The 25,155-nt window shown below is 42.8% G+C and overlaps 1 protein-coding gene and 1 long non-coding RNA gene across 2 annotated transcripts in view; one reads left to right on the top strand and one right to left on the bottom strand.

The window, feature by feature from the left end:
* LOC128022000 (uncharacterized) overlaps positions 1–25,155 on the bottom strand; it is a 220,653-nt gene that overhangs the window by 122,613 nt on the left and 72,885 nt on the right. The window lies entirely within an intron of this gene.
* LOC128021980 (E3 ubiquitin-protein ligase TRIM39-like) lies at positions 9,582–14,260 on the top strand. The gene is made up of 8 exons (XM_052609176.1): positions 9,582–9,671; positions 10,245–10,328; positions 10,694–11,247; positions 11,360–11,455; positions 12,688–12,921; positions 13,001–13,139; positions 13,241–13,267; positions 13,404–14,260. Exons 2-8 carry the CDS (start codon positions 10,265–10,267, stop codon positions 13,949–13,951), a joined length of 1,662 nt encoding a protein of 553 aa, XP_052465136.1. The 5' UTR covers positions 9,582–9,671; positions 10,245–10,264; the 3' UTR covers positions 13,952–14,260.

Raw genomic sequence — 25,155 nt, 5'->3', positions numbered from 1 at the left:
GAACAAATGCCGTAAAAAACATATGAAAGAATGGACTAAACGACCAAAGCATATTATACTTACTAACAATGTCAATTAATGTAAATTATATGTAAAACAGCATCTATCAAAATAATATATCTGACTGTTTAGATTTATTTATTTTTGTGTGTGAACATGTACAGGTATATATAGGCGTATGTGTATGAATGTGTTTTTATATGTGTGTATATTTCATGCCCGTATGAGGGTACATATGTACTTTGATATGTGTATATATATGTGTATATGTATGTGTATGTACCTTTTCCATTTATTTGTTGTATTTTTAATGATTTATTTTTCTTTTTGTTTATGTATATATTTGTCACGACCCCAGGAAGAATAGCTGCAGCACGGCTGTAGCTAATGGGGATCCTTTCAATAAAAACTCAAAACTCAGAAAACTCAAAATGATTAGAGATCCCCAAACTCACTCAAATGATTCTCGAACCCCGAACTGTTTCAAATGATTTGCAAACCCGCTCCAAACTCCCGAACTGACTCAAATGTTTCAAGAAGCCCGAACTCACTCAAATGATTCGCGAACCCACTCCGAACTCCCGAACTGACTCAAATGATTCGCGAACCCCGAACTGATTCAAATGATTCGCGAACCCGCTCCGAACTCCCGAACTGACTCTAATGATTCACGCTCCGAACTCCCAAACTAACTCAAATGATTCGCGAACACCGAACTGACTCAAATGATTCGCGAACCCACTCCGAACTCCCGAACTGACTCAAATGATTCGCGATCCCCAAACTCACTCAAATGATTAGCGAACCCCCGAACTGATTCAAATGATTCGCGAACCCGCTCCGAACTCCCGAACTGACTCAAATGATTCACACTCCGAACTCCCAAACTGACTCAAATGATTCGCGAACCCACTCCGAACTCCCGAACTGACTCAAATGATTCGCCAATCTGCTCCAGACTTCCAAACTGACTCAAATGATTCGCGAACCAGCTCCGAACTCCCGAACTCAGTGAGTTCAGATAAATAAATAAAAAATTATCTTTGCAATGCAGAGAAAACAAGCTGCATCTGAAGTGCCATTTAGATGTTTTACACACTATTTTAATGCAGCTCTGTGGGACATGGGATATTTTAACCTGCAGTTACAAATGAATCAACAATGTTTTGATATTTTAAACATAAAACATTGAAAACTGATGTTTGAAATTATTTTAAAAATGACCTTAAATGTGAAATTAAAACCGCCAGTAGATTGCTGAGAGTCACTGTTAATAAGTGAGTCATTGCGATTCAACCGAATCATTGATAAGCTTGATTCCTTCAGGAACAAAACACTGTCGTGTTGCTCAGAGATGCAAAACAGTGATTTTTGTCTTTAGCAATAGGGCAATATGTGAATATGCTGCAATTTTTGTTCCACTTTTTAAACTATTGTGAATTTACATTCTGCATTTAAATACCTACTGCAAATCATCCGCCACCCTTTGGGGTCACCCCTGATCCTGGGCCGGGTTTCCCGATAACGATTGATCTTAGCACTTAAGAGTGTTTTCTATGAGATATTTTACGGTCGTTTGTTATTGTTTCAGGTGTGTTTCCTAACAATGCACTTAACCTGTTAAATGTCACCCCGTCCCGTATACGGGACGTCTACGTTGACTATACTATATTACAATCAAATCTAATCTAATCTTGACAAACTATATATCGTTTGGAAAGGTCTAAGACTCCCAAATATATATTGTACCAATATTTTTTGTTAAAAATTATGTAGGAAAAGTAATAGATGAATTTATGACAAGAGTGCACCCTCAGAAATCTACATTACAAAAGGAGCTTTGACCTTTGTTTAAAAAAAAGACTTTTCGTTGCCTTTTTCTCTATCACATTTTAGAAATCATCAGAAGTTAAATATCACTTGAAAACATAAAATCTCAAAATTCATCCTTCAAAACCCATTTTAAAATCAGACATTGCATTACCATGTAAATGGTACATCAAAATCATGTTACAAAATGTTTTCAGTCATGAATTATAAAAATGTATGTTTGTATCATGCACATTCATGTCTATCTTCAAAAATGTGAATGACAGTTAACAGTTAACACAGACGCACGTAGCTGTGCTTTAAGTGCTGCTTAGGAGTCGCTGTCCATTTGTCCAGTGCTGAAATGTCACATTATAGAATGACTCTTCATTATAGTACACTATCGTTTATTGACGTTAAGCTAATACTACGTTCCAGATAGACAACTTGGATATAATAACTATAATACAATACATATATTATATTATAGTTTATAATATTATACTTTACATAATAAATATACTTCATATAACTAAGCCAATAGATAAAAAATGTTAGCCTGAATGCACTGTAAGTCGCTTTGGATAAAGCTTCTGCTAAATGCATGCATTTATTAAAATGTATTTATATATATAGTAGGCTATAGAGAAAGGGAGAAGGACATTATTTCCAGGTCCAATACTTAGCTGGTTTTCGTGCACTTCAGCAAGTCATTGACATATTTTTACCCCGAGTCTTTGAAGCATTTTCTACATTACTTCTTTTATTATTTTTTCTTTCTATTCTTTCTGCCCCTTTTAAATATTTAATTTATCAATTAATAACAATTTGCTGATTGTCCTGCAGGTGATCACATAAATCTGGGCCCGGTTCCCCGATCAGAATCAGAATCAGAATGAGCTTTATTGCCAGGTATGTTTACACATACGAGGAATTTGTTTTCGTGACAGAAGCTCCACAGTACAACAGAATGACAGCGACAGAACATAAAACACATAAAAAAAGAAAAAAAAAAGAAATACAAATAAGTAGATAGTGAATGACAATATACAAATTACAATTGTAGGCAGGTATATTACAAAATGAAGTTATGTATGTAGATATATATTGTGTACAAAATTTAAGTGTATACTAAGTATGTGTGTTAGATAAATAAAGTGTGTGTGTATATAAATATAAAGTGTAGTGTGTTTGCCGTTATTATCAGCTGTTCATAAGATGGATTGCCTGAGGGAAGAAACTGGTCCTGTGTCTGGTCGTTCTAGTGCTCAGTGCTCTGTAGCGTCGACCAGATGGCAACAGTTCAAAGAGGGAGTGTGCTGGATGTGAGGGGTCCAGAGTGATTTTGACAGCCCTTTTTCTCAAGTAGTACAGTACAGAAGTACAGTTCTTGAATAGATGGGAGAGTTGAACCGATGATTTGCTCAGCAGTCCGGACTACCCTCTGTAGTCTTCTGAGGTCAGATTTAGAAGCTGAGCTGAACCAGACAGTTACTGAAGTGCAGAGGATGGATTCAATGATGGTGGAGTAGAACTGTTTCAGCAGCTCCTTTGGCAGGTTAAACTTCCTCAGCTGGCGAAGGAAGTACAACCTCTGCTGGGCCTTTTTTACGATGGAGTCAATGTGAATGTCCCACTTCAGGTCCTGAGAGATGGTGGTTCCCAGGAACCTGAATGACTCCACTGCAGTCACAGGGCTGTTCATGATGGTGAGTGGGGGGAGTGCAGAGGGGTCTCTCCTGAAGTCCACGATCATCTCCACTGTTTTGAGCGTGTTAAGCTCCAGGTTGTTGAGACTGCACCAGACAGCCAGCTCTTTTACCTCCTGTCTGTAAGCAGACTCGTCACCGACCTGAATGAGGCCGATGAGTGTGGTGTCATCTGCAAACTTCAGGAGCTTGACAGAGGGGTCCTTAGATGTGCAATCATTAGTGTACAGGGAGAAGAGCAGTGGGGAGAGAACACAGCCCTGGGGAGCTCCGGTGCTGACTGTACGGGTGCTGGATGTGTATTTTCCCAGCCTCACTAGCTGCTGCCTGTCTGTCAGGAAGCTATTGATCCACTGACAGACAGAGGTGGGCACGGAGAGCTGATTTAGTTTGGGCAGGAGGAGGTTTGGGATGATCGTGTTGAAGGCCGAGCTGAAGTCCACAAACAGGATCCTCACATAAGTCCCCGGTCTGTCTAGGTGTTGCAGAACATAATGCAGTCCAATGTTTACTGCATCGTCCACAGACCTGTTTGCTCTGTAGGCAAACTGAAGAGGATCCAGCAAGGGCCCAGTGATGTCCTTCAGGTGGGCCAGCACCAGTTTTTCAAATGATGCAGGAGGTGAGAATGGTGAGAGTGCTTGATTGGAGAGGTGTTCAGGATGGGTTGCAGGAGCTGTTAATTGTGTGAACGGTTGTTTGGAGAGGCATTCAGGGCTGGTTGCAGGAGTTGTGAATGGTGTGAATGGTTGTGTGGGGAGGCGTTCAGGGCAGGTGATGGGTGTTCTTTCAAACCTGCAGTAAAACTCGTTCAGATCGTCTGCCAGTCGTTGATTCTCTACAGTGCTGGGGGGTGGTGTCTTGTAATTGGTGATCTTCTTTAGACTTTTCCACACTGATGCCGAGTCGTTGGAAGTGAACTGAGTCCTTATTTTTTCAGAATAATTCCTCTTTGCCACTTTGATCTCCTTTTCCAATGTATATTTAGCCTGTTTATACAAGACATTGTCCCCCTTTACGTAAGCATCTTCTTTGGCCTGACGGAGCTGTCTGAGTTTTGCAGTGAACCACGGTTTGTCATTATTGTAAATTAGTTGAGTCTTTGTAGGAATACACATATCCTCACAGAAACTGATATATGATGTTACGGTCTCTGTGAGTTCATCCAAATAACGCTCACACTTAGCGTGCTAGGAAGACCTCGAACGATATATCTTACCAAAGTTGTTTATGTTCCTAAGTGTGTTCCCCGAAGTGTCCCTTAGGAAGCTTCTTAACATGCTGCCTCTTACGTCTGACGTTACAAGAGAGCTGTCCAAAGTGAAAGTGCTGAATTAGTTGCAGCGATTGCTCAGGAATCGATTTCCCACTTCACGCGATGGTGCAATACAGTGTTAAGAAAGACAACACGTTCTATGCAAATGAAACATTCCTCAAATTATTACAGTAACATTTATTTAAACATAGTTTAAGTTATCAGTAGAATATTGACTATAAATTAAATTATCAAACGGTCAGTAATGTTCACATGATATGTTGTGACGGTTAGACGAACCGGGTATCCCTCGCTAATCATCCACCCTAATTATCCCCTTGTGTCACTTGTGCCGTTTCTTCGACTTCTAAAAATTATGTAATACACTTTTATATTAATGGTAAGGTACTTCACAATCAGAATTGATTGGCAAGCTACAGTTACTTCAGTTTAATGCGGTATTGATTGCCATTGGTTTATGTTTTAATAAAAAGCAACCTATCTACAATGAACAGAGAGAGAGAGAGAGAGAGTTAGATACAGAATATGGTGGGAAGCAACGTAAAAAAGGGCACCAAGCTTCTCGTCAGAGAAACTTAAAGTATTGCTGGACCTTGCCACCAGGTCAGAGATCACACCCCTATGGTCCACTATAACCTGCACGTTTATGGCCGCGTATCGCTTTCGCGATAAGTGTGCCTGATTAGCAAAAATAAATAAATAAAATGAAATAAATAAAAAACCTTTGTGCTGCAAAGCAGCTTGACTTCAAGGCTTAAAGCTAAATTCCGCCGCGTTAGCCTGGCAAACGCAGGTCTGAGAAGTTCCGTCAGCTCCATAATGAGTTGTCTTGGGAGGCAAATGTTTTTTTATATATAGCCATGTCAGGCAAAATTTCAAAAGGGCTTAAGTTTTGCCGAATAAAACCATTAACATGGACTAAACGCGGCCGGCGCAGTCTTTAATTCAATAAAAGGACACATTGGATCGCTGCCATAGTTGGTCGCTTATTGGACACCACAATGTTTACCCATTTATAGATTGTAGCCATTTAGAGCCAAATTATTTGCCAGATTTTAATTATGAAAATTGATTGTCAATTCGCTTTAATTACATTGTGAAAAAGCCTAGGCTAATTACCACCATATTAGTTCTGATACCACATAAAGTCAACTTTATAAATAGGCCTGTATCCATTGCGAACATATTTTATTATGAGTCTTAAAATGTCCATAACATAAAATCTTTGTTGTCATACCATAGTTTGACTTGTACTGCGCTGCCTGATTTCTAAAGACTTCTGGGCCCGGTTCCCCAAAACGTTCTTATCGCTATGTAGTTCTTAACCTATTCCTTAACCTCTCTCTTAACCTTATGGCACGATTCCCGACACGTTCGTATGCTAAGTATATCTTCTGTAAGTTACACTTTCGTAATGTTGGTCTGGACTATTCGTAAGCTCTCTCTTAGCGTTGTTAGCCTCCTCCTTCCATCTCCTTTTCTCTCTCCTCGTCTGTCCTACCCCCAGGTTCCCGCAGGTCCCCGTGAACGGTCCCCCCCGGAGGGAGGGGGGGTAGAGCGCAGTCTTGTGGGTACCCCCCGGCCTGCGAGGGGCGATGGGGGTATGTGGCGAGTGGGGCGGGGCCGAGAGACGTGGGAACAAGGAGGGAGGCCGGCGGAATGATTGGGAAATCAGCTACACCTGCGCCCCACCACCGGTCTCGAGTCCCACGTAGGAGATGGAAGGATATAAAACTGGAGCGATGATAGTGAAGGACAAGAGAGGACCAGGCCTGGCCTGTATTTAGGTTTTGCTTTTTATTTGTGCGCGTCAGTCGTCCGCGAGGGGCTGACGCGCTGTTTTGTGTTTATTTTTGTAATTAAAGCTTCATTTGATTGTCCACTGGTTCCCGCCTCCTTCTTCCCGATGACTAGGAAGTTTTGATCATTACAGTGGTGCCGAAGCCCGGGAGAAGGAGGGATGCGCTGCTGAAGATCCCTAGCCGCTGTGGGGAATCCGAGGTGCCATCGAGCTGGCGAGGAGTGTGCCGTCATGGACGCTCGAGGCGGTGGGATGGAGCGAGTTGCCGGGACGGACGAGCTCGCTGCCGGCCGCCCGCGATGTGGAGGGGCAGCTGCCGTCCGTGAGGGAGCAGAGGATTCGGCGTCGTTCGCCAGGGGGCCGGAGCCTGCTGCCTCCGTGAAGGTATCCGGAGGGGCAGGGAACGGGGGACTCCTGTCGGCTGCCTAAAGTCGAAGGAGCCGTCGCCGTCCACCGGGTGGCGGAGGAGTGTCGTGCCGTCCACCGAGGGGCGTCCAGTGCCACCGCCAGGCACCGCGGAGGAGATCACCCAGCTGGTGGAGGGACGAGCAGCAGTGCGTCTGGGAACCGGAATTTTTTTATTTTTTCTCCTCTCTCCCCTCTCTCGTCTCTGTCGCTCCTCCTTACATCTCCTTTTCTCTCGCCTCGTCTGTCCTACCCCCAGGTTCCTGCAGGTCCCCGTGAGCGGTCCCCCCGGGGGAGAAGAGCGCAGTCTCGTGGGTACCCCCCAGCTTGCGAGGGGCGATGGGGGGTATGTGGCGAGTGGGGCGGGCAGAGAGACCTGGGAACAAGGAGGGAGGCTGGCCGAATGATTGGGAAATCAGCTACACCTGCGCACCACCGCCGGTCTCGAGTCCCACGTAGGAGATGGAAGGATATTAAACTGGAGCGATGATAGTGAAGGATGAGAGAGGACCAGGCCTGGGCTGTATTTATGTTTTGCTTTTTATTTGTGCACCATCAGTCGTCCGCAAGCTTCATTTGATTGTCCACCGGTTCCCGCCTCCTTCTTCCCGATGACTAGGAAGTTTTGATCATTACAGTTGACAATGTTTTGGCTCAACAATGATTTAATGTTATTTTTTAAGACTCATAATAAATTATGTTCGCAATGGATACAGGCCTATTTATAAAGTTGACTTTATGTGGTATAAGAACTAATATGGTGGTAATTAGCCTAGGCTTTTTCGTAATGTAATTAAAGCGAATTGACAATCAATTTTCATAATTAAAATCTGGCAAACAATTTGGCTCTAAATGGCTAAGATCTATAAATGGGTAAGCATTGTGGTGTCCAGTAAGCGACCAACTAGCAGCGATCCAACGTGTCCTTGTATTGAATCAAAGTACATATCGCGAAAGGGACACGCGGCCATAAACGTGCAGGTTATGGTGGACCATAGGCGTGTGATATCTGACTTGGTGGCAAGGTCCACCAAAACTTCAAGTTCCTCTGACGAGAGGCTTAGTGCCCTTTTTTACGTTGCTTCCCCAGCATATTTTGTATCTAACTCTCTCTCTCTCTCTCTGTGTTCATTGTAGATTTGTTGCTTTTTATTAAAAACATAAACCAATTGCAATCAATACCGCATTAAACAGAAATAACTGCAGCTGCTTGCCAATCAATTCTGATTGTAAAGTACCTTACAATTAATATAAAAATGTATTATACAATTTTATAAGTCGTTAAACCCATGTCAAGAAGTGGCACAAGTGGCACAACGGGATAAGGAGGGTGGATGATTAGCGAGGGATCCCCGGTTCGTCTAACCGTCACAACACATTGTTGTTAATTAACTATAATTTAATTTATAGTCTATATTTTATTGATAACTTAAACTATGTTAAAATAAATGTTACTGTAATAATTTGAGGAATGTTTCATTTGCATAAAAGGTGTTGTCTTTCTTAACACTGTATTGCACCATCGCGTGAAGTGGAAAATCGATTCCTGAGCAATTGATGCCAACTAATTCAGCACCTTCACTTTGGACAGCGCTCTTGTAACGTCGGACGTAAGAGGCAGCGTGCTAAGAAGCTTCCTAAGGGACACTTCGGGAAACACACTTAGGAACATAAACAACTTTGGTAAGATATATCTTTCGAGGTCTTCTTAGCGCGCTAAGAGTGAGCGTTATCGGGGAACCGGGCCCTGTACAGTAGCGTCTTGAGCTCAAACAACGCTAAGAGAGAGCTTACAAATGGTCCAGACTAACCTTACGAAAGTGTAAGTTACAGAAGATATACTTACGAACGTGTCGGGAATCGTGCCATAAGGCTAAGAGAGAGGTTAAGGAAAAGGTTAAGAACTACTTTGCGATTAGAGCGTTTTGGGGAACCGGGTCCTGGTTGGTATAGTGGATTAATTGTATAATAATTATAGAATAATTATAATAAATAATCTCTAAAAGTCAGACATTTTACTATGTAGAGAAACATAGATTTGTCACTTTGCTTGAAGCTGATTGGTCAAATGTTGGTCAAATTGGTCAAATTATTTGATTATTTATAATGTGTGCATTACTGTTTCTGTCTCACTCGGCCTTTATCAAACCGTCTTCAGCTGAAGTTTCAGTGTGACACATCAAATCCACTTACAGACCTCAACAAAACACAAGACTAGATAAATCAGTCAGGATAGACAAGGAGAGAGCAATTATCTGTGGACACCACCTGCAAAACCATTCTCCCTTTCTGGGGGTTGTCTTGCTGTTGTCTCTCCAGAGCATCTGTCACTTTCATGTGCACCGTATTAAAAGCAGATAAGTGTCACCATAAGAATAGAAAACAATATCCTTAAGCATCTGTAACTTGAGCAGCATTTGACCTGGAAACTCCACAAATGTTACTAAATAATCAAGTCTGCTGAAATCTCTTCTTCGTGAGATGACAGAAACATACAAACAGACGCAACACACAGGAGGAGCTCTGACATCACTGTAGTTCAGTGAGAGACTCAGAGAAAGAGAAACTAACTTGATAAACAGCAATATGAACACCTGAAACCATCGAACTCTTTAAACAACAGAATATTGAGTCCTTCAAAGACCCTTGTGAACACATCTGATACTCACAGGTAAGTGATAGAAATATAAGAGAGATTGTCTTGAACAGGTTTCTAATGACAGTGGTCTGGTTTAGTAGGGTTTATGTCGGATTGGAATGAGTTGAACAGAAGCAGGTTTAAGCGTGTCAAATACTCAGATACTTTAGTTGTTTAATGCACTGAAACGATATCAGAATTGTATTAACAGTATGTCATTAGATTGAACAAAGTTTGGTGTTTCTGTCATTTTGTCACGCGACATAAAGACAAACAGGTAAAACAGGAAGTAAATGACCTGCAGACAAACTGAACACAAACCTGCTTCACTGCAGCTGAAAATCACTTTTACACTACACAATAACTTATGATCATATAATATATTTTTTGAAAAGTTGAATCTAATTTTTGATAAGGAGATTCATATGTTTGTTGGAAAATATTAAGCTTGATCTTTGTACTTTGTACTTTGTACAGCAGGTCATAGTTCAGATTGCTCAGTAAGTTTACGAGTCTCTCCCTTTGTTTCAAACGAATGATTGTGTTTCCATCACTATCAGTTCTCACATTTTAACCAGTTAAACTATCTTTTTTTTTCTTTAAAAGGCTTTAAAAGGGAAAGAACAATGGCAGAACCTTCACTAACAGCAAGAAAAACCAGAATACAGAGTTTTGAACATGATCCTCCATGTAAGTCCATGAACCAGAAAAACCCTTTGCCTTTGACTTTTCTTTTATAATATTGAGCATGTATAGTTCAGGAATGTAAAGCAGATCAAATAATTTAATCTTAACAATAATAATTATTGTACATATATTTATTATTTAGGTAAGTGGTTATGAGCTTAACATTTAGGTTCTGATCAGCTTGTCTGGGTTCATTTTACAATAATAACCAGCCGACTGTACATGATCTCTTTATATTTGAGTTTCTTCAGCACTCTTTGTCTCTAAACACTCTTTACATTCAACCAGCTTCATGAGGTGCATCATGGGATTCTTCATAAACAGTATTGAAGGAGTTCACACTAATCCTAAATAATGTCTCTTTCCAGCATTGTCATCCTCCATGAGTTCACTGTCTGAGGAGATTCAGTGCTCTGTATGTCTGGATGTGTTCACTGATCCAGTCACGACTCCATGTGGACACAACTTCTGCAAGATCTGTCTGAATAAGTGCTGGGACAACAGCCAGACCTGCAGCTGTCCATACTGTAAAGAAACATTCAAGCAAAGACCTGATCTCAAGATTAATACCACACTCAGAGAGCTCGTAGATCACTGTAAGAAGAAAAGTCCTGAGAAAACAACTGAAGTTCTGTGTGACTTCTGTGAGGAAAGAAAGCTGAAAGCGCTGAAGTCGTGTCTGGTGTGTCAGAGCTCTTACTGTGAAACTCACCTGGAGCCTCATTTGAGATTGACACGTTTGAAGAAACACAAACTGATGGATCCTGTGAGTAATCTGGAGGACTATATATGTCAGAAACATGAGAGACCTCTGGATCTGTTCTGTAGAGATGATCAGACGTGTGTGTGTTCAATCTGCACCGAGACAGACCACAAGAACCACAACACTGTTCCTATAGAAGAGGAGAGTCAAGAGAAGAAGGTAGACGTTATTATTCTTTTAAAGGACTGATATCATGAGGAATCAGATTTTATTTCATATTGTGAGTTTAATCTGTGTTATGATAAATGTGTCTGTGTTGTTCTCTCTATAGACTGAACTGATGAAGACACAGAAAGACGTGCAGCTGATGATCCAGAACAGAATCAAGAAGATTCAAGACATCAAACACTCAGCAGAAGTCAGAAAAGTGAGTTTAAAATAATAGAATAAAACTAGATAGTTAAGTTTGTGGAAAGACTGTTGGCTTTGAAAAGGCATAGCCAGAATGTTTAAGTAGTTTTAAGAAACTTAAAATTTGAGGTCTTTCAGTTTAAAGTAGTTTTGAAGTTTTGAAGGCAATAAAACCTATGAAAAAAAGAAATAGATAAATAGACAGATAGACAAATATCTTTATATAAATAATGACTACCAAGTTACTATCATTTCATTAACATGTTTCAAGCATTATTATCATTTCACTAGCATGTCATTAGCATGATGCAGTTAGCATGTTGTTAGCATGTTTAATACGTGACTAGCATGTTATTAGCATGATTAGCAAAGTGACTAACATATTTTTAGTATGATCAGCAAGCGACAAACTTGTCATTAGCATTATTAACAAGTGATTAGCATGTTATAAACATGTTGTTAGCATGATAAGCAAGTGGCTAGGATGTTTTTAGCATGTTTAGCAAGGAACTAGCATGCTGCTAGCATGACTAGCATGTTGCTAGCATTATCAGCAAAGTGACTAGCATGTTGTTAGCATGACTAACAAGTGGCTAGCTTGTTGTTAGCATGACTAGCAAGTGACTAGCATGTCATTAGCATGATTAACAAGTGACTAGAATGTAATTAGCATGATAAGCAAGTGAATAGCATGTTGCTAGCATGACTAGCAAAGTGATTAGCATAATGTTAACATGACTAACAAGTGACTAGCATGTCATTTACATGATTAACAAGTGACTAGCATGTATTCTCAGTAGAGAGTTTTTAAGCTTTGCTATGGCAGTAGACAGCTAAAATACACCTTAAGTCTTATTGTATAAAATGTTCATCCCCTCAATGAAAGTCTATGGGATTTTAGGTAGTTTTGATAGTCTGGTTTATGAAATCCATAAACCATTCATAAGACCAGTCTGAAGCTCTGACCCGAGTTTGCCGGTTTTAGCTTGAAAGCTCTAGGAGGAGATACATTTTAAAATTTAGTCTCAGAAGAAGAAGAGGATTTCAGTAAGATCAACTTAACTTTTTCAATAAATAATAAATGTAAAGGGCTTGTTCTGCTATCGTCCAGGGTGCAGAGTGAAGTTTAATATTTCATTTGAGGGATTCTGAAAACACATGTAGCCTATGTATGTGAACAAAAATGTGTGAGCAATAGTTACACAGATTCTTCTGTTAGCAAACACTGCTAATAATTTGGTTGAGCAGAGAAACACAGAGAGGGAGAAAGCAGCCCGTGTGGAGCTCTTCACTGATCTCATCCGCTCCATTGAGAGACATCAGACTGAACTGCTGGAGATGATGGAGGAGCAGCAGAAAGCAGCAGAGAAACAGGAGCAAGACCTGATTGAAGAGCTGGAGCAGGAGATCACTGAGCTAAAAATGAGAAACACTGAGCTGGAGCAGCTCTCACACACTGAAGATCGCCTCCACCTCCTACAGGTCAGTCAACATGATCTCTCTGATCAATCATAATGCAGGATATGACATGCTGAAGGATTTCTCCTCTCTCCTGCTGTAGATTCACTCATCCCTGTGCAGCTCTAGAAACACCAGGAACTGGCCTGAGATCAGTATGAAGACTCATGAGAGTCTGGAGACTCTGAGGAGAGATCTGACTCAACTGAAGGACACTATAGATGAGAAACTCACACTAACTGGTACATCAATACACACTGATCAGATATAAACATGATAGTGTACTCTATTCTTTAAATATAAGCTTCAGATCGGATTGTTTTCTTGTCATGTGTCTCTACAGAGCTGAAGTGGATGCAGCAGTATGCAGGTACAGTGTGCTGTCTGCACTACACTAGTTTACATTCATACACTCACTGCTTCATTACTGCACTACAATCTGATTAAACACTGGGTTAACTAAAAACATCAGCATCACAGAATATCTGTATTCTCTGTTTTCTCAGTGGATGTGACTCTGGATCCTGATACAGCTCATCCTAAACTCATTCTGTCTGATTATGGAAAACAAGTGACACATGGAGACATTAGACAGAAACTCCCAGACAAACCAGAGAGATTTGATAGATATCTACATGTCTTGGGAAAGGAGGGATTCTCCTCAGGGAGATTTTATTTTGAGGTGCAGGTGAAGGGAAAGACTGAATGGGTTTTAGGAGTGGCCAGAGAATCCATTAACAGGAAGGGACCGATCACAGTGAGACCCAGTGATGGATACTGGAGTGTGTTTCTGTTGAATGGAGATGAATATGAAGCCTGTGATGATCCTCGTGTCTCTCTGTCTCTGAGAGTGAAGCCGCAACGGATCGGTGTGTTTGTGGATTATGAGGAGGGTCTGGTCTCCTTTTATGATGTGGAGTCCAGCTCTCATATCTACTCTTTCACTGCTCAGTCTTTCACTGAAAATCTTTATCCATATTTTAGCCCAGGCAATAATGATAGAGGTAAAAACTCAAGCCCACTGATCATCACACCTGTCAGTTATAATAAATGAATTTACTCAGTTATCAAATGCAAGATTAAAATAATGAATTTTATAATAAAAAATCTGGAAACATTATGTGCTTTTCAGATTTTTTAATCAAAATGATTTTATCATTTTTAATGTTAACTACTGCTTGTTCAGTAAATTATTTTTTGTTCAACTTTTCATAAATATTCCTGAAATTTTTCTACCAGAAAAAGTGAAATTGCCAAAAAAATCAAAACTCTGATAATGTCTGTAGAACTGAGATGGCTGTGATTTTTCTGTTATAAGGAGTGAGAGAAATCACAATAAATATCACATAACATCACAAACAAAGGTCATAAACATATATTTCGTATTATTCTATAGCTTTTATTAACCACATGTACATTTGAAAATAATTAGGACTTATCCTTTGCCAATGTTAAAATAATTTTTAATATGCCAATAAAGTGTGCGACATAAAATACTCATAAAATAATTAAAAAGAAAACATCATAAATTATCTTTTTAAATAAAAAATGTTGATCTTTTCATAAATTGATTTTTTTAATATATTTAATACAGTGTTCCATAAGAATGAGTCTTAGTTAAAACTCCTAACTGATCATGCTTGACTGTAACAAAGCTGCTCATTGTTTCAGAACCTTTATATTTTTAAAATGTTATCTATTTTTTATTTTTACGTGTAACTTAATCCAAATAATGTAATGCAATTGAAACATTTGGTTTAATTACCAAATTCTTTTTTACATTTAATGCTCATAACAATGGATATATGAGGATAACGTCTTGGTTACGTATGTAATCCTCGTTCCCTAAAGGAGGGAACGGAGACGTTACGAATGGGATCTCGCCCGAGAGCCCAATCACAGTGGTACAAAACGAGCCAATGGTACACAAAGTACCTTGGTCTGCGAAATTTGCATCGCGAGCTCCGCCCCGCAGAGCGGGTATATAAGGAGCAACGCGAGCAACTCGCATTCAAGTCTTCGCCGAGGAGCCGAGCCAGTGACCCAGCCGTTCAGCGGAACAGCGATGTTGCAAGGGGACGTAACGTCGTACATACGTAACCAAGACGTTCCCTTACAGTCGGTCACGTTCGACGTTACGAATGGGGTCCCTTACAAAACGCCACATGGCTGTCTTCCAGCGACCCGTGTGAGTGATAGCACCCTGTCGTGAGGCCAGCACGAGTGAGGGCCCATAGCTCGCACTGAATACACTGGGTAGCATATTCCAGCTGGACATATGCTAGCAGGCTGCCTGCCCGTGGGAGGACTTACAGAAAGTAGGTATCTACCAAGGTGGTGATACATAAGAACTCTGAGGTACCCAGCCCGCAGGGTGGAAGTTTCAACGACAGAGCTGGCAAGGGGCTTGCCAAGGGAAAGACACATGCTGCGGAGAGACTTACTGTGGACATACACACGTGAAATTACCCAGAAAGGGGAATCACAACACATGGAGGCACCTAGTTCCACACATGGCTGACCAAGGGTTATGTACGCAAGTGTTGGACATCAACAGTGCTGGAGGAACCCAGGGTTCTGACTGAGGAACTCACCTGAGGGGAATAGCGCACGCATCCAGTCCGCGGAGTGGAATGGCGCAGCAAGCGGATTGACACCGAGCAGGTCCTTACTGGCCCGAAGGGGCGAGTACCCGGGAGGACACGGGCTCTACACAGAAATTATAAAATCTTGCGAATGTGTTAGGTGTCGCCCAGCCCGCAGCTCTACAGATGTCTGCTAGCGAGGCGCCATGCGCCAGCGCCCAGGAGGAAGCTACGCTCCTAGTTGAGTGAGCTCTCACCCCTAGGGGGCATGGCAGGTCTCGAGCCTGATAAGCCAGGACAATAGCATCCACTATTCAGTGGCATAACCTCTGCTTGGAGACAGCCTTTCCCTTCTGCTGGCCTCCGTAACAGACAAAGAGCTGGTCTGAGGTCCTAAGGCACCGAGTTCTGTCCACGTAGGTGCGGAGCGCACGTACTGGACAGAGCAGCGCCAGGGCTGGGTCTGCCTCCTTCAGGGGCAGCGCTTGCAAGTTCACCACCTGATCCCTAAAAGGAGTGGTGGGAACTTTGGGCACGTACCCAGGCCAGGGTCTCAAGATAACGTGAGAGTTAGCTGGCCTGAATTCCAGGCACGCTTCGTCAACTGAAAATGCCTGCAGGTCCCCGACCCTCTTCACCGAAGCCAAAGCCGTCAGGAGCACAGTTTTCAAAGATAAAAACTTTAGCTCTACTGAGAGCAAGGGTTCGAAGGGAGCTCTCTGCAGTGCTGATAGAACCACTGCGAGGTCCCAAGAGGGGACTTGCTGAGGGCGAGGCGGATTGAGCCTCCTTGCTCCTCTCAGGAACCTGATGATCAGATCGTGCCTCCCATGAGACTTACCTTCAACAGTGTCATGGTGAGCCGAAATGGCAGCCACGTAGACCTTTAGGGTGGAAGGAGACAGCCTTCTTTCCAACCCCTCCTGAAGAAAGGAAATCACTGACCCAATCGGGCATTTCCAGGGGTCCTCACGTCGTGAAGAACACCAAGTGATGAAGAGGTTCCACTTCAAAGCATAGGCATGTCTGGTGGACATGGCTCTAGCCAGGGCCGTCGCCAGAACAAACCAAATGGGGGGGCATTTAATTTTCATAGGGGGGCACACTTTTTTTAATGATCTGAGACAGACCATAACATAAACCAATATTAGGCTATAACTAAGATAGACCACAATAGTCTTGTTTTGTTCAATTATTCAAATAAAATACTTCACCGTTTGATCTCAACGTCTCTGTTTATTGTCTCTTAACATTCCAAAACCGCCAAAAAATTATTCTGAGATCGCATGCAACGCGCAGCTCAGCTGCGCAAAGGAATTGCGTATAAACAATACAATACTGTATGCTTAACTAAATGAATTGCATGATTTATATATACATATACTTACACACAAACTGCATATTGTAATTTGAATTAATAAAACTACTAACACAAAAATAACATATTGAAAGGTCTGCTGCTGGAGACTTGCCATTGGCTGTTGTATTTGAATAATTAATGAGGTAGGTCTTTGCAAGGTTTGGGTGCTGTTTTGGGATGTTTTAACAGTCATTTATGAATGTAATTATATGTAAAATTATGTTCTGTGTAATAATGCGTTGAATAATGAATCGTCTGAATCATTTCTGAAGGTAATGTGTTATGCATTTCTAGTGTTACCGTTGTAGTGATTACTGTTCATGTGAGCCAAGTTCTGCTGAAACAACGTTATTAAGGCATAGATCTAAATCAATAACATTCAATAATATACGTATAGCTGCGCGTTCACACCGGCGGCGTCGGGAGCGTGAAAAATCGCCCTTGCTGCTCTGTTCACGACGCTGCAGAAAGATTCCGTGGGCGTTCAGATGCTCTGACGTAGTCACGTAGACTGAATTGTTATTTTGTAATAAAAGTGGCCGCAAAGCGAACAGATTTGTTGATCTTATGCAGACTAACCACAAGGAGGTTAACGTTATAAGTAAATCTCATTAAATGTTGTTGTGGACGAAATTTTAAGATCCTTTACTTAAAATGAACTTTCTCAGACACCTTGGTCCACGTATCACTTTTAATTATTTTTATATGTCCCTGTACGCAAACAGGGACACATCATAGATTACTGCAAACGCGAAATAGCAGTAATCAACCTGTCCTCTATTTTGCTTGGGAACTAATGTGATCGGAGCTGCGTCCTCTGGAATCCTCTCAAGCGGTTGACTTCTACGTTCCGATTGATTGCTGCCCAACCGCGTCATAGCTCATTACCATAAAGTTGCCTTGATTTAAACTCTGCTCGACGCTCTCAAAGGCCAAGTCGCGCCGCGCAGCTCCTCGCCGCTGGTTTACATAGAAAATGAATGACTTCCGGCCACTTTGACGCTCTCGACGCCGGCGGTGTGAATGCACAGTAATGCAAGTTTGGTTAATTGTTCTGTGCGTTACGTTTAGGGGGGCACAAAAAGTCATTTCGGGGGGCACTGCCCCCCAATGCCCCCCCTTGACGACGGGCCTGGCTCTAGCTGAAGTGATGGTAGCTACCACCTGTGGTGGCAAGGTACCTAAACCTTCCGTGACCCGTCCAGAACCCACACATGTATGTTCCACAGATCGGGACATGGGTGCCAGAGGGTGCCCCGTCTCTGAGAAAGAAGGTCCTTCCTCAGAGGAATTGGCCAGGGAGGAGCTGTCATGAGGAGTACAAGTTCGGGGAACCAGGTCCGGCCGGGCCAAAAAGGCGCAGCCATGAGGACCTGCTCCTCGTCCTCCCTGATCTTGCACAACGTCTGTGCAAGAAGGCTCACTGGGGAAAACGCATACTTGCGCAGGCCCAGCGGCCAGCTGTGTGCCAGGGCATCCGTGCCGAGGGTGCCCTCGGTCAGGGAGTAAAACAACTGGCAGTGGGAATTTTCTGGAGAGGCAAACAGGTCTACCTGAGCGTCTCCGAAGTGTTCCCAAACAGCTAAACTGACTGGGGGTGGAGTCTCCATTCCCCGGGGCGAGACTGCTGCCGTGAGAGCTCGTTGGCTGCACGATTGAACCTGCCCGGAATGTGAATGGCACGAAGCAACCTCAGATGCTTGTGACTCCACAGGAGGAGAAGGTGAGCGAGTTGCGACATGCAGTGGGAGCATAGACCACCCTGACGGTTGATGTACGCTACGGTCGCAGTGTTGTCCGTACGGACCAGAACGTGCTTGTCCTTCAGCAGGGCCCTGAAGCGGTGCAGAGCAAGACGTACTGCTAACAACTCGAGGCAATTTACATGCCACCGGAGTCTGGGTCCTGTCTAGGAGCCTGACGCAGCATGCCCGTTGCACATGGCACCCCAGCCTGTGGCAGAGGCATCTGTTGATACAACAACATGCCTGGACACCGGTTCTAGGGACACGCCGGCCTGTAGAAACGAGGGGTCCAACCACGGGGTGAAGTATAAGCGGCAGGCCGAAGTGATGGTCACTCAGAGCGTGCCCTGTTGCCATGCCCATCTCGGGACTCGGTTGTGAAGCCAGTGCTGAAGCGGTCTCATATGGAGTAGCCCGAGCGGTATGACTGCCACCGTGGACACCATATGCCCCAGGAGCCTCTGAAACAGTTTCAGTGGAACCGCTCTCTTGCCCTTGAATTGTCTCAGGCAATTCAGCAGTGACTGTGCGCGCTCGTTCGTAAGCTGCGCGAACATGGCGACCGAGTCTATTTCCATACCGAGAAAAGAGATCCTCTGCACAGGGGAGAGTTTGCTCTTTTTCCAGTTCACCTGAATACCCAGTCGGGCGAGGTGTCTGAGCACCAGATCCCTGTGCTCGCACAACCGCTCTCGAGAGTGAGCTAGGATCAGCCAGTCATCGAGGTAGTTGAGGATACGGACACCTTGTTCCCTGAGAGGAGCCAGGGCTCCCTCCGCGACCTTTGTAAAGATGCGGGGAGACAGGGCCAACCCGAATGGGAGAACCTTGTACTGATATGCCTGCCCCTCGAAAGCAAACCGAAAAAACGGTCTGTGTCGAGGAAGAATGGAGACATGAAAGTACGTGTCCTTCAGGTCGATCGCTGCAAACCAATCCATCGGACGAATGCATTCGAAAATGCGCTTGGGCCTTAGCATCTTGAACGGGAGTCTGTGCAGAGCTTGGTTCAAGGCACGCAAGTCCAGGATTGGCCATAACCCACCTGTCTTTATGGGTACTATGAAGTAAGGGCTGTAAAAGCCGGACTTCATGTCGGCTGGAGGGACCGGCTCTATCGCTCCCTTTGCCAGCAGGGTCGCGACCTCCGCGCGCATGACAGGGGCATCTTTGCCCACCATCGTCGCGTGGACACCCCGAAACCTGAGGGGACGCCGGGCGAACTGAATCGCGTAGCCAAGCCTGAGCGTCCAGATGAGCCAGCGGGAAGGCCTGGGGAGCTCTAGCCAGGCTCCCAGGAACTGAACCAGGGTCCAGGGGACTACAGGCGTACCCACAGTGGGGCAGCGTGGTGGAGCAGACAGCCCCGGCATTGGAGGCATAGCGTCCCTTAGCGGGGGCGGAGTGCGAGCACTCGTCTAACTCCAAGTGGCAAAGAGGGCATGAGAATGCGAAGTGTTCTTTAGCCATCTTTGCATTGAAACTGGCAAGGGGACAGGGGAACGAGAGCGGCGAGGAAGCACGTCGCCAGCTGTCATTCGTGGCCTCTTGGGACCCGGAGGTAGAGGAAACAGCTCTTTTAGTGAAGGTTTGGGTATCACCGGCCGCAGGCCAGTGGCGGAACAAAAAGAAAACGAGAACAAAGGATTCTCCCCCGGCCCTCCTCCGGGGGAAGGAGTGGTCCTGCTACCATCTCCTGATGAGCTGACGTCTCCAACTCCGGGGTCGCCCGTCTCAGGAACGCCGCTTGGCCTGGCATTTGGCAGGTTTAGGGGCAGAGACGGGTTGCGCCGCCCTTCTGCGGCCAACTCCTCACTGCGGCCGGGGTGAAGGCTGCTGCTGTGGCCGAGCGGGAGTGGAGGAGGCCGCAGGGGGCGCCCCGGCGATGAGCAGGCTGAGGTTGCACCGGCGGCGGGGTGGAAGCAGCAGTGGGCCGCAGGGGCAAGATGTGTCTGATGGCCTCAGACTGCTTCTGGGCGGCAGAGAACTGCTGGCCAAAGCTCTCTACCGCGTCGCCGAAGAGGCCATCCTGGGAGACCGGGGAGTTGAGGAGCTGAGCCCGATCAGACTCCCTCATGTCCAGGGCCGTTTGAAGGAATTTGGGGGCCCCAAGCAAAATGGACATAGAGGCCCCCGACCCCCCGCACGCACGCAAAGCCTACAGGAACCACAGCATAGCCATACAGTTTAAGTTCACCCACACTTTATATAAATAAAAAAAGGTTTACTGTGCAAATACTGCTTGAAAAAATAGTTTGGTGGGAATTCAATAGTGATTTGCACTGTTTTTTTTTCTTCTAATAATATGACAGCACACACTTATCAGTTTAAACTCTGGGCTGTGCAGGATATCAGCTATAATTATAGAGCTTGTGGTACCTTGTGCTACTTAGAGGAAACATCAGCACTGAGAAGTGATGCATCTGTTGATGTTGAGGATGAAGTTGATGGTGTAGCTGGGAAATAATTGAAACAAAATTCTGAAATTACCTGTGAAGTATGTTTTACCATTTCACTGTTAGCATATTGAAAGAGGTCACTATTACCAGCTCAGGGGTGCGTTAAATGAACAACTAAGTTTCCTTTTTTAGAAAAAAAATATTTTTATTTTTTAAATGCATAGAATGCAATGCATACATCAAAAATTAACATTTAATTATTAATCATTGTTTCTCTGTCTGTACTTGTACTTTGAACAATGACAATAAAGTTGACAGATGAATTAAGCGCATTTAAGTGCCATTCAGGTGGGTTTTTAAATAAAGCATTTTCTGAGATGCACATTAAACACCAAACATTAATTTATCTTTTAATTATTGAAAATTAAGCAAACTTAACTTTTTGTTAAACAAAGGGGATTTACTATTAAAAATAAAACATTGAAGAAAGTGTGTGATTAAACCTTTAAAAACTTTTTTTTTTTAAATAACGTTTTTTTAGTAGTAGGCTATGTACATTCTGCTGAACAATAGTAAATCATCTCTGGCAAATACTTGTCTAAAACAGGACTTTTATTTTGACGGGTTGACGTACCTTCAGCTTCAGTGTGTTAATAAAGGAAGACGCGCTTCTGCTCCTTTCATTAACAGAGACATGCAGAACATGCAGGATTCATATTTAAACAGACTGTTCCGGCTTAATATTTCCTGATATTAGTCCATATCGTGGTTTGATGTAAGTGCAATGACCTATTTTTAATTCATTCATTCAAAATTGGGCAAATTACGTGTTATTCTGCGTTAAACTGTAAACAACACCTGACCCAAGGAGCACGCAGTGACCTTCGTCGCCCGGAGAGCGAGGTCGGTAGCAGTCCGCGCCTCCTGCAAAACTCCTGGGTCAGCACCGCCCTCGTGCAGCTGCCGGAGCAGCTTGGCCTGATAGACCTGAAGTGAGGCCATGGCATGCAGGGCAGAAGCGGCCTGGCCCGCAGCTCTGTAAGCCTTGGCCACAAGCGTGGATGAGAACTTACAGGCCTTGGAGGGCAGCTTGGGACCACCACGCCAAGCGGAGGCGCTCTGTGGACACAGTAGCATCGCAACAGAACGCTCCACTGGGGGAATCCCAGCATAACAACAAACAAACAAAAACATTCTGTTTAAACTCTGTGTTACAGAAAGTTAAAGTCTGGCCAGAAGTTACATCTAAGTGACTTGGTGACCGCATCTCTCTGCAAACCCAGAGGATCACTTTCCTGTAGCTTTTCTTTCTATGCATCAAGATGTGTTCTTCATTGTGTCTGACAATTTTTGCCTAAAGTTTGTTTGTGGGTGGATGTGTGGATAAATTATGTTCATACTTTAAAGATGGACATTTGCAACAGTGAGGTGATATAGGATATTTCATTTAAGCCAGTCGTGGCCAAATCGCCCCTTTATATTAATTTAATTAGGCTATAGCCTACAGGATAACAAGCGTTATGACCGCACACATAAGGCTTGCCACAAAGAACCAGTTAAAGTAATGATTATGAATGTGTCTAAATTAGCAAGGAGACATTTAGTTGTTTAGTAATAAACTGGTGTTTTCTGTGTCGCTGCTGAGATGAAGTTGACCATGTGGACTCGCCACCAGAGAGAAATGCACATTTCATATGGATTACATAATCAGAGTAGCCTATTTATTTTATAATATTTTCGTTTAAAAGTAGATATTTCAAGCTTTCTGTAATGTATAGCCTATATTTCTCAAATCTGTGAGGCGCAAGCAGAGTTTCGTCGCCCTCCAGTTCATGTGCAATGCAAGTGATCATGCTGGAGCCTTATTACATTATCTGCTATACATTAGAAAACAGCGCCGTTACTCCCCAGTTTTCTTTGCCGCCTCCATCTCTACACTCTTAGAAAAAAAAGGGTTAATTGGGGTTCTATACAGAACCAGGGTTCTTTACTCATTTCCAAAGAACCTTTTTATGCTAAAAAAGTTTCTATAATGACAAGAAAGAACCCTTTTGGCACAAAAGGCTATTATTCATTCATATATTACATTATTCTGCAACATTTTGTATTTGTAATTAAATTATTGTTTGTAGTAACTGATTTTTGGAGAAAAACTGAAATGACACTCTTCGTGTGATATTAATGAACTACATAAAATGATATAAATATATACATTTTCTAACCCCCTTATCTTGAATTTTGTGATAATTCACATGCATTCATAAATGCATTTGAATACACCGAATAATGCAGTGAAAGAACGCACTCAAAATGCACACGCTGCCACACGCACTAGTATGAGTTCATCATGTAACTTTACATTAGCCTAGATGCGTGCAATTTTTAGGCACGATCTGTTTAGTTTTTGAATACAATTGATAATGTTAAAAGGTACATCATTAAAACAAAAATACGCGTTCACATATCACACCTACACACGCGTGGAAAACGTAGGCCTAATTAGAACTAGCTACTAAATTAGTTAAAAATGCCTATCCATATACAGCTATGATTCCCGAACCCCAAACTGACTCAAATGATTCGCAATCCCGCTATGAACTCCCGCACTGACTCAAATGATTCACGATCCGAGCTCCCAAACTGACTCAAATGATTCGCAATCCTGCTACTCCCGCACTGACTCAAATGATTCACGATCCGAACTCCCAAACTGACTCAAATGATTCACGAAACCGCTACGAACTCCCGAACTGATTCAAATGATTCGCAATCCCGCTATGAACTCCCGCACTGACTCAAATGATTCGCGAAACCGCTACGAACTCCCGAACTGATTCAAATGATTCGCGAAACCGCTACGAACTCCCGAACTGATTCAAATGATTCTCGATCCCGCTACGAACTCCCGCACTGACTCAAATGATTTGCGAAACCGCTACGAACTCCCAAACTGATTCTAATGATTCGCGGACCCGCTCCGAGTGCAGTGCACGTTTTTGAATTCCAGCGGTCAAGAAGAGATTGATCCCCGTCTGCTGATTTAAACTGATGGTCTGACAGAAATATTGTTGTGGTAAGTCAGAGAAATAATATTTCTTAAAGTAATTTACTTTTTATAAGCTTTAAACCCATTAGTAATTAAGTTGTCAATGTTTCTACAGCGGATTTACACTAAAACATGAAAGAGCCTGAACCGACCGTGTCACAAGTTGCCTTACATCGGTAAGTTTTGTTGTGCTTGTTGCAAACTGTTAAATTTTGTGTTTTCTGATCCTAAGCTTAGTTTTTATCTGATAGTGCTCGAAAAATAGTTTTTGACAGCACACTCAAATGAAGAACAGCCCTACAGAACAGAACAGAACAGCCATACAATCTGCAGTATGAGTCATACGGCCAAATAAAGTTTTTTATTATTCTTGACATCCATCAATAAAAGTCATGTGGGTTTGGCACAACAAAGTAAACAAGTAAATAGTGACAGAATTTTATTTTTATTTTTTTGGGGGTGAATGAATGCTTTAATTCTACTGATAATTGATTTTCAGTTATTTGTGCTATGTTACTTCTAAATTTTTTTCCTTATATGAACTGTCTTTTGCTAATTTCAGCAAACAAAAAGATGCAAGACTGCAAATTTTCCAGTACTCCTGTGTACTGATAATCTGGTTTCCACCCAGTCCCAGGAGGTTTGTCCGTTTTATCCTTCTTCATTAAAATGTCTTAAAATTGCTTGGTTATTGACCAGTAATGCTAGGAGATTGTAGATATACAATAGGAATTTTGTTATTTACTACTTTTTTCAGATTATATTAAACCTGGAAAATATTGGAGAAGATCAATTAAGTTTTCAGGAGCACATTACTGTGATAAATGCTGAACTATGTAAAAGACCAACCCTATCTCACGGCGGATTCGTACTAATTCGTAACCAAGTGGCTAAATCGTACGATATCGTACGAGCTGGGTCGTATGAATTCGTACGATTTGTTCATTGCATTTAATAAAAGCCCATCAAGATGAATTCGTACTAATTTGCAAGATTTAATGTATTGGTTAAATCGTACTATATCGTACGATTTGTTTTTCACGTTCAATTAGTGTGTCCCAGTCTCACGGCAGTTCGTGATTTTGTCACGTAATTTAATCTATTGATTTGTGGCAGGGACATG

This window comes from Carassius gibelio, chromosome A11 (genome assembly GCF_023724105.1).
Source record: "Carassius gibelio isolate Cgi1373 ecotype wild population from Czech Republic chromosome A11, carGib1.2-hapl.c, whole genome shotgun sequence".
NCBI classification, from domain to species: domain Eukaryota; kingdom Metazoa; phylum Chordata; class Actinopteri; order Cypriniformes; family Cyprinidae; genus Carassius; species Carassius gibelio.
This window is presented reverse-complemented; position numbering and strand designations above follow the sequence as displayed.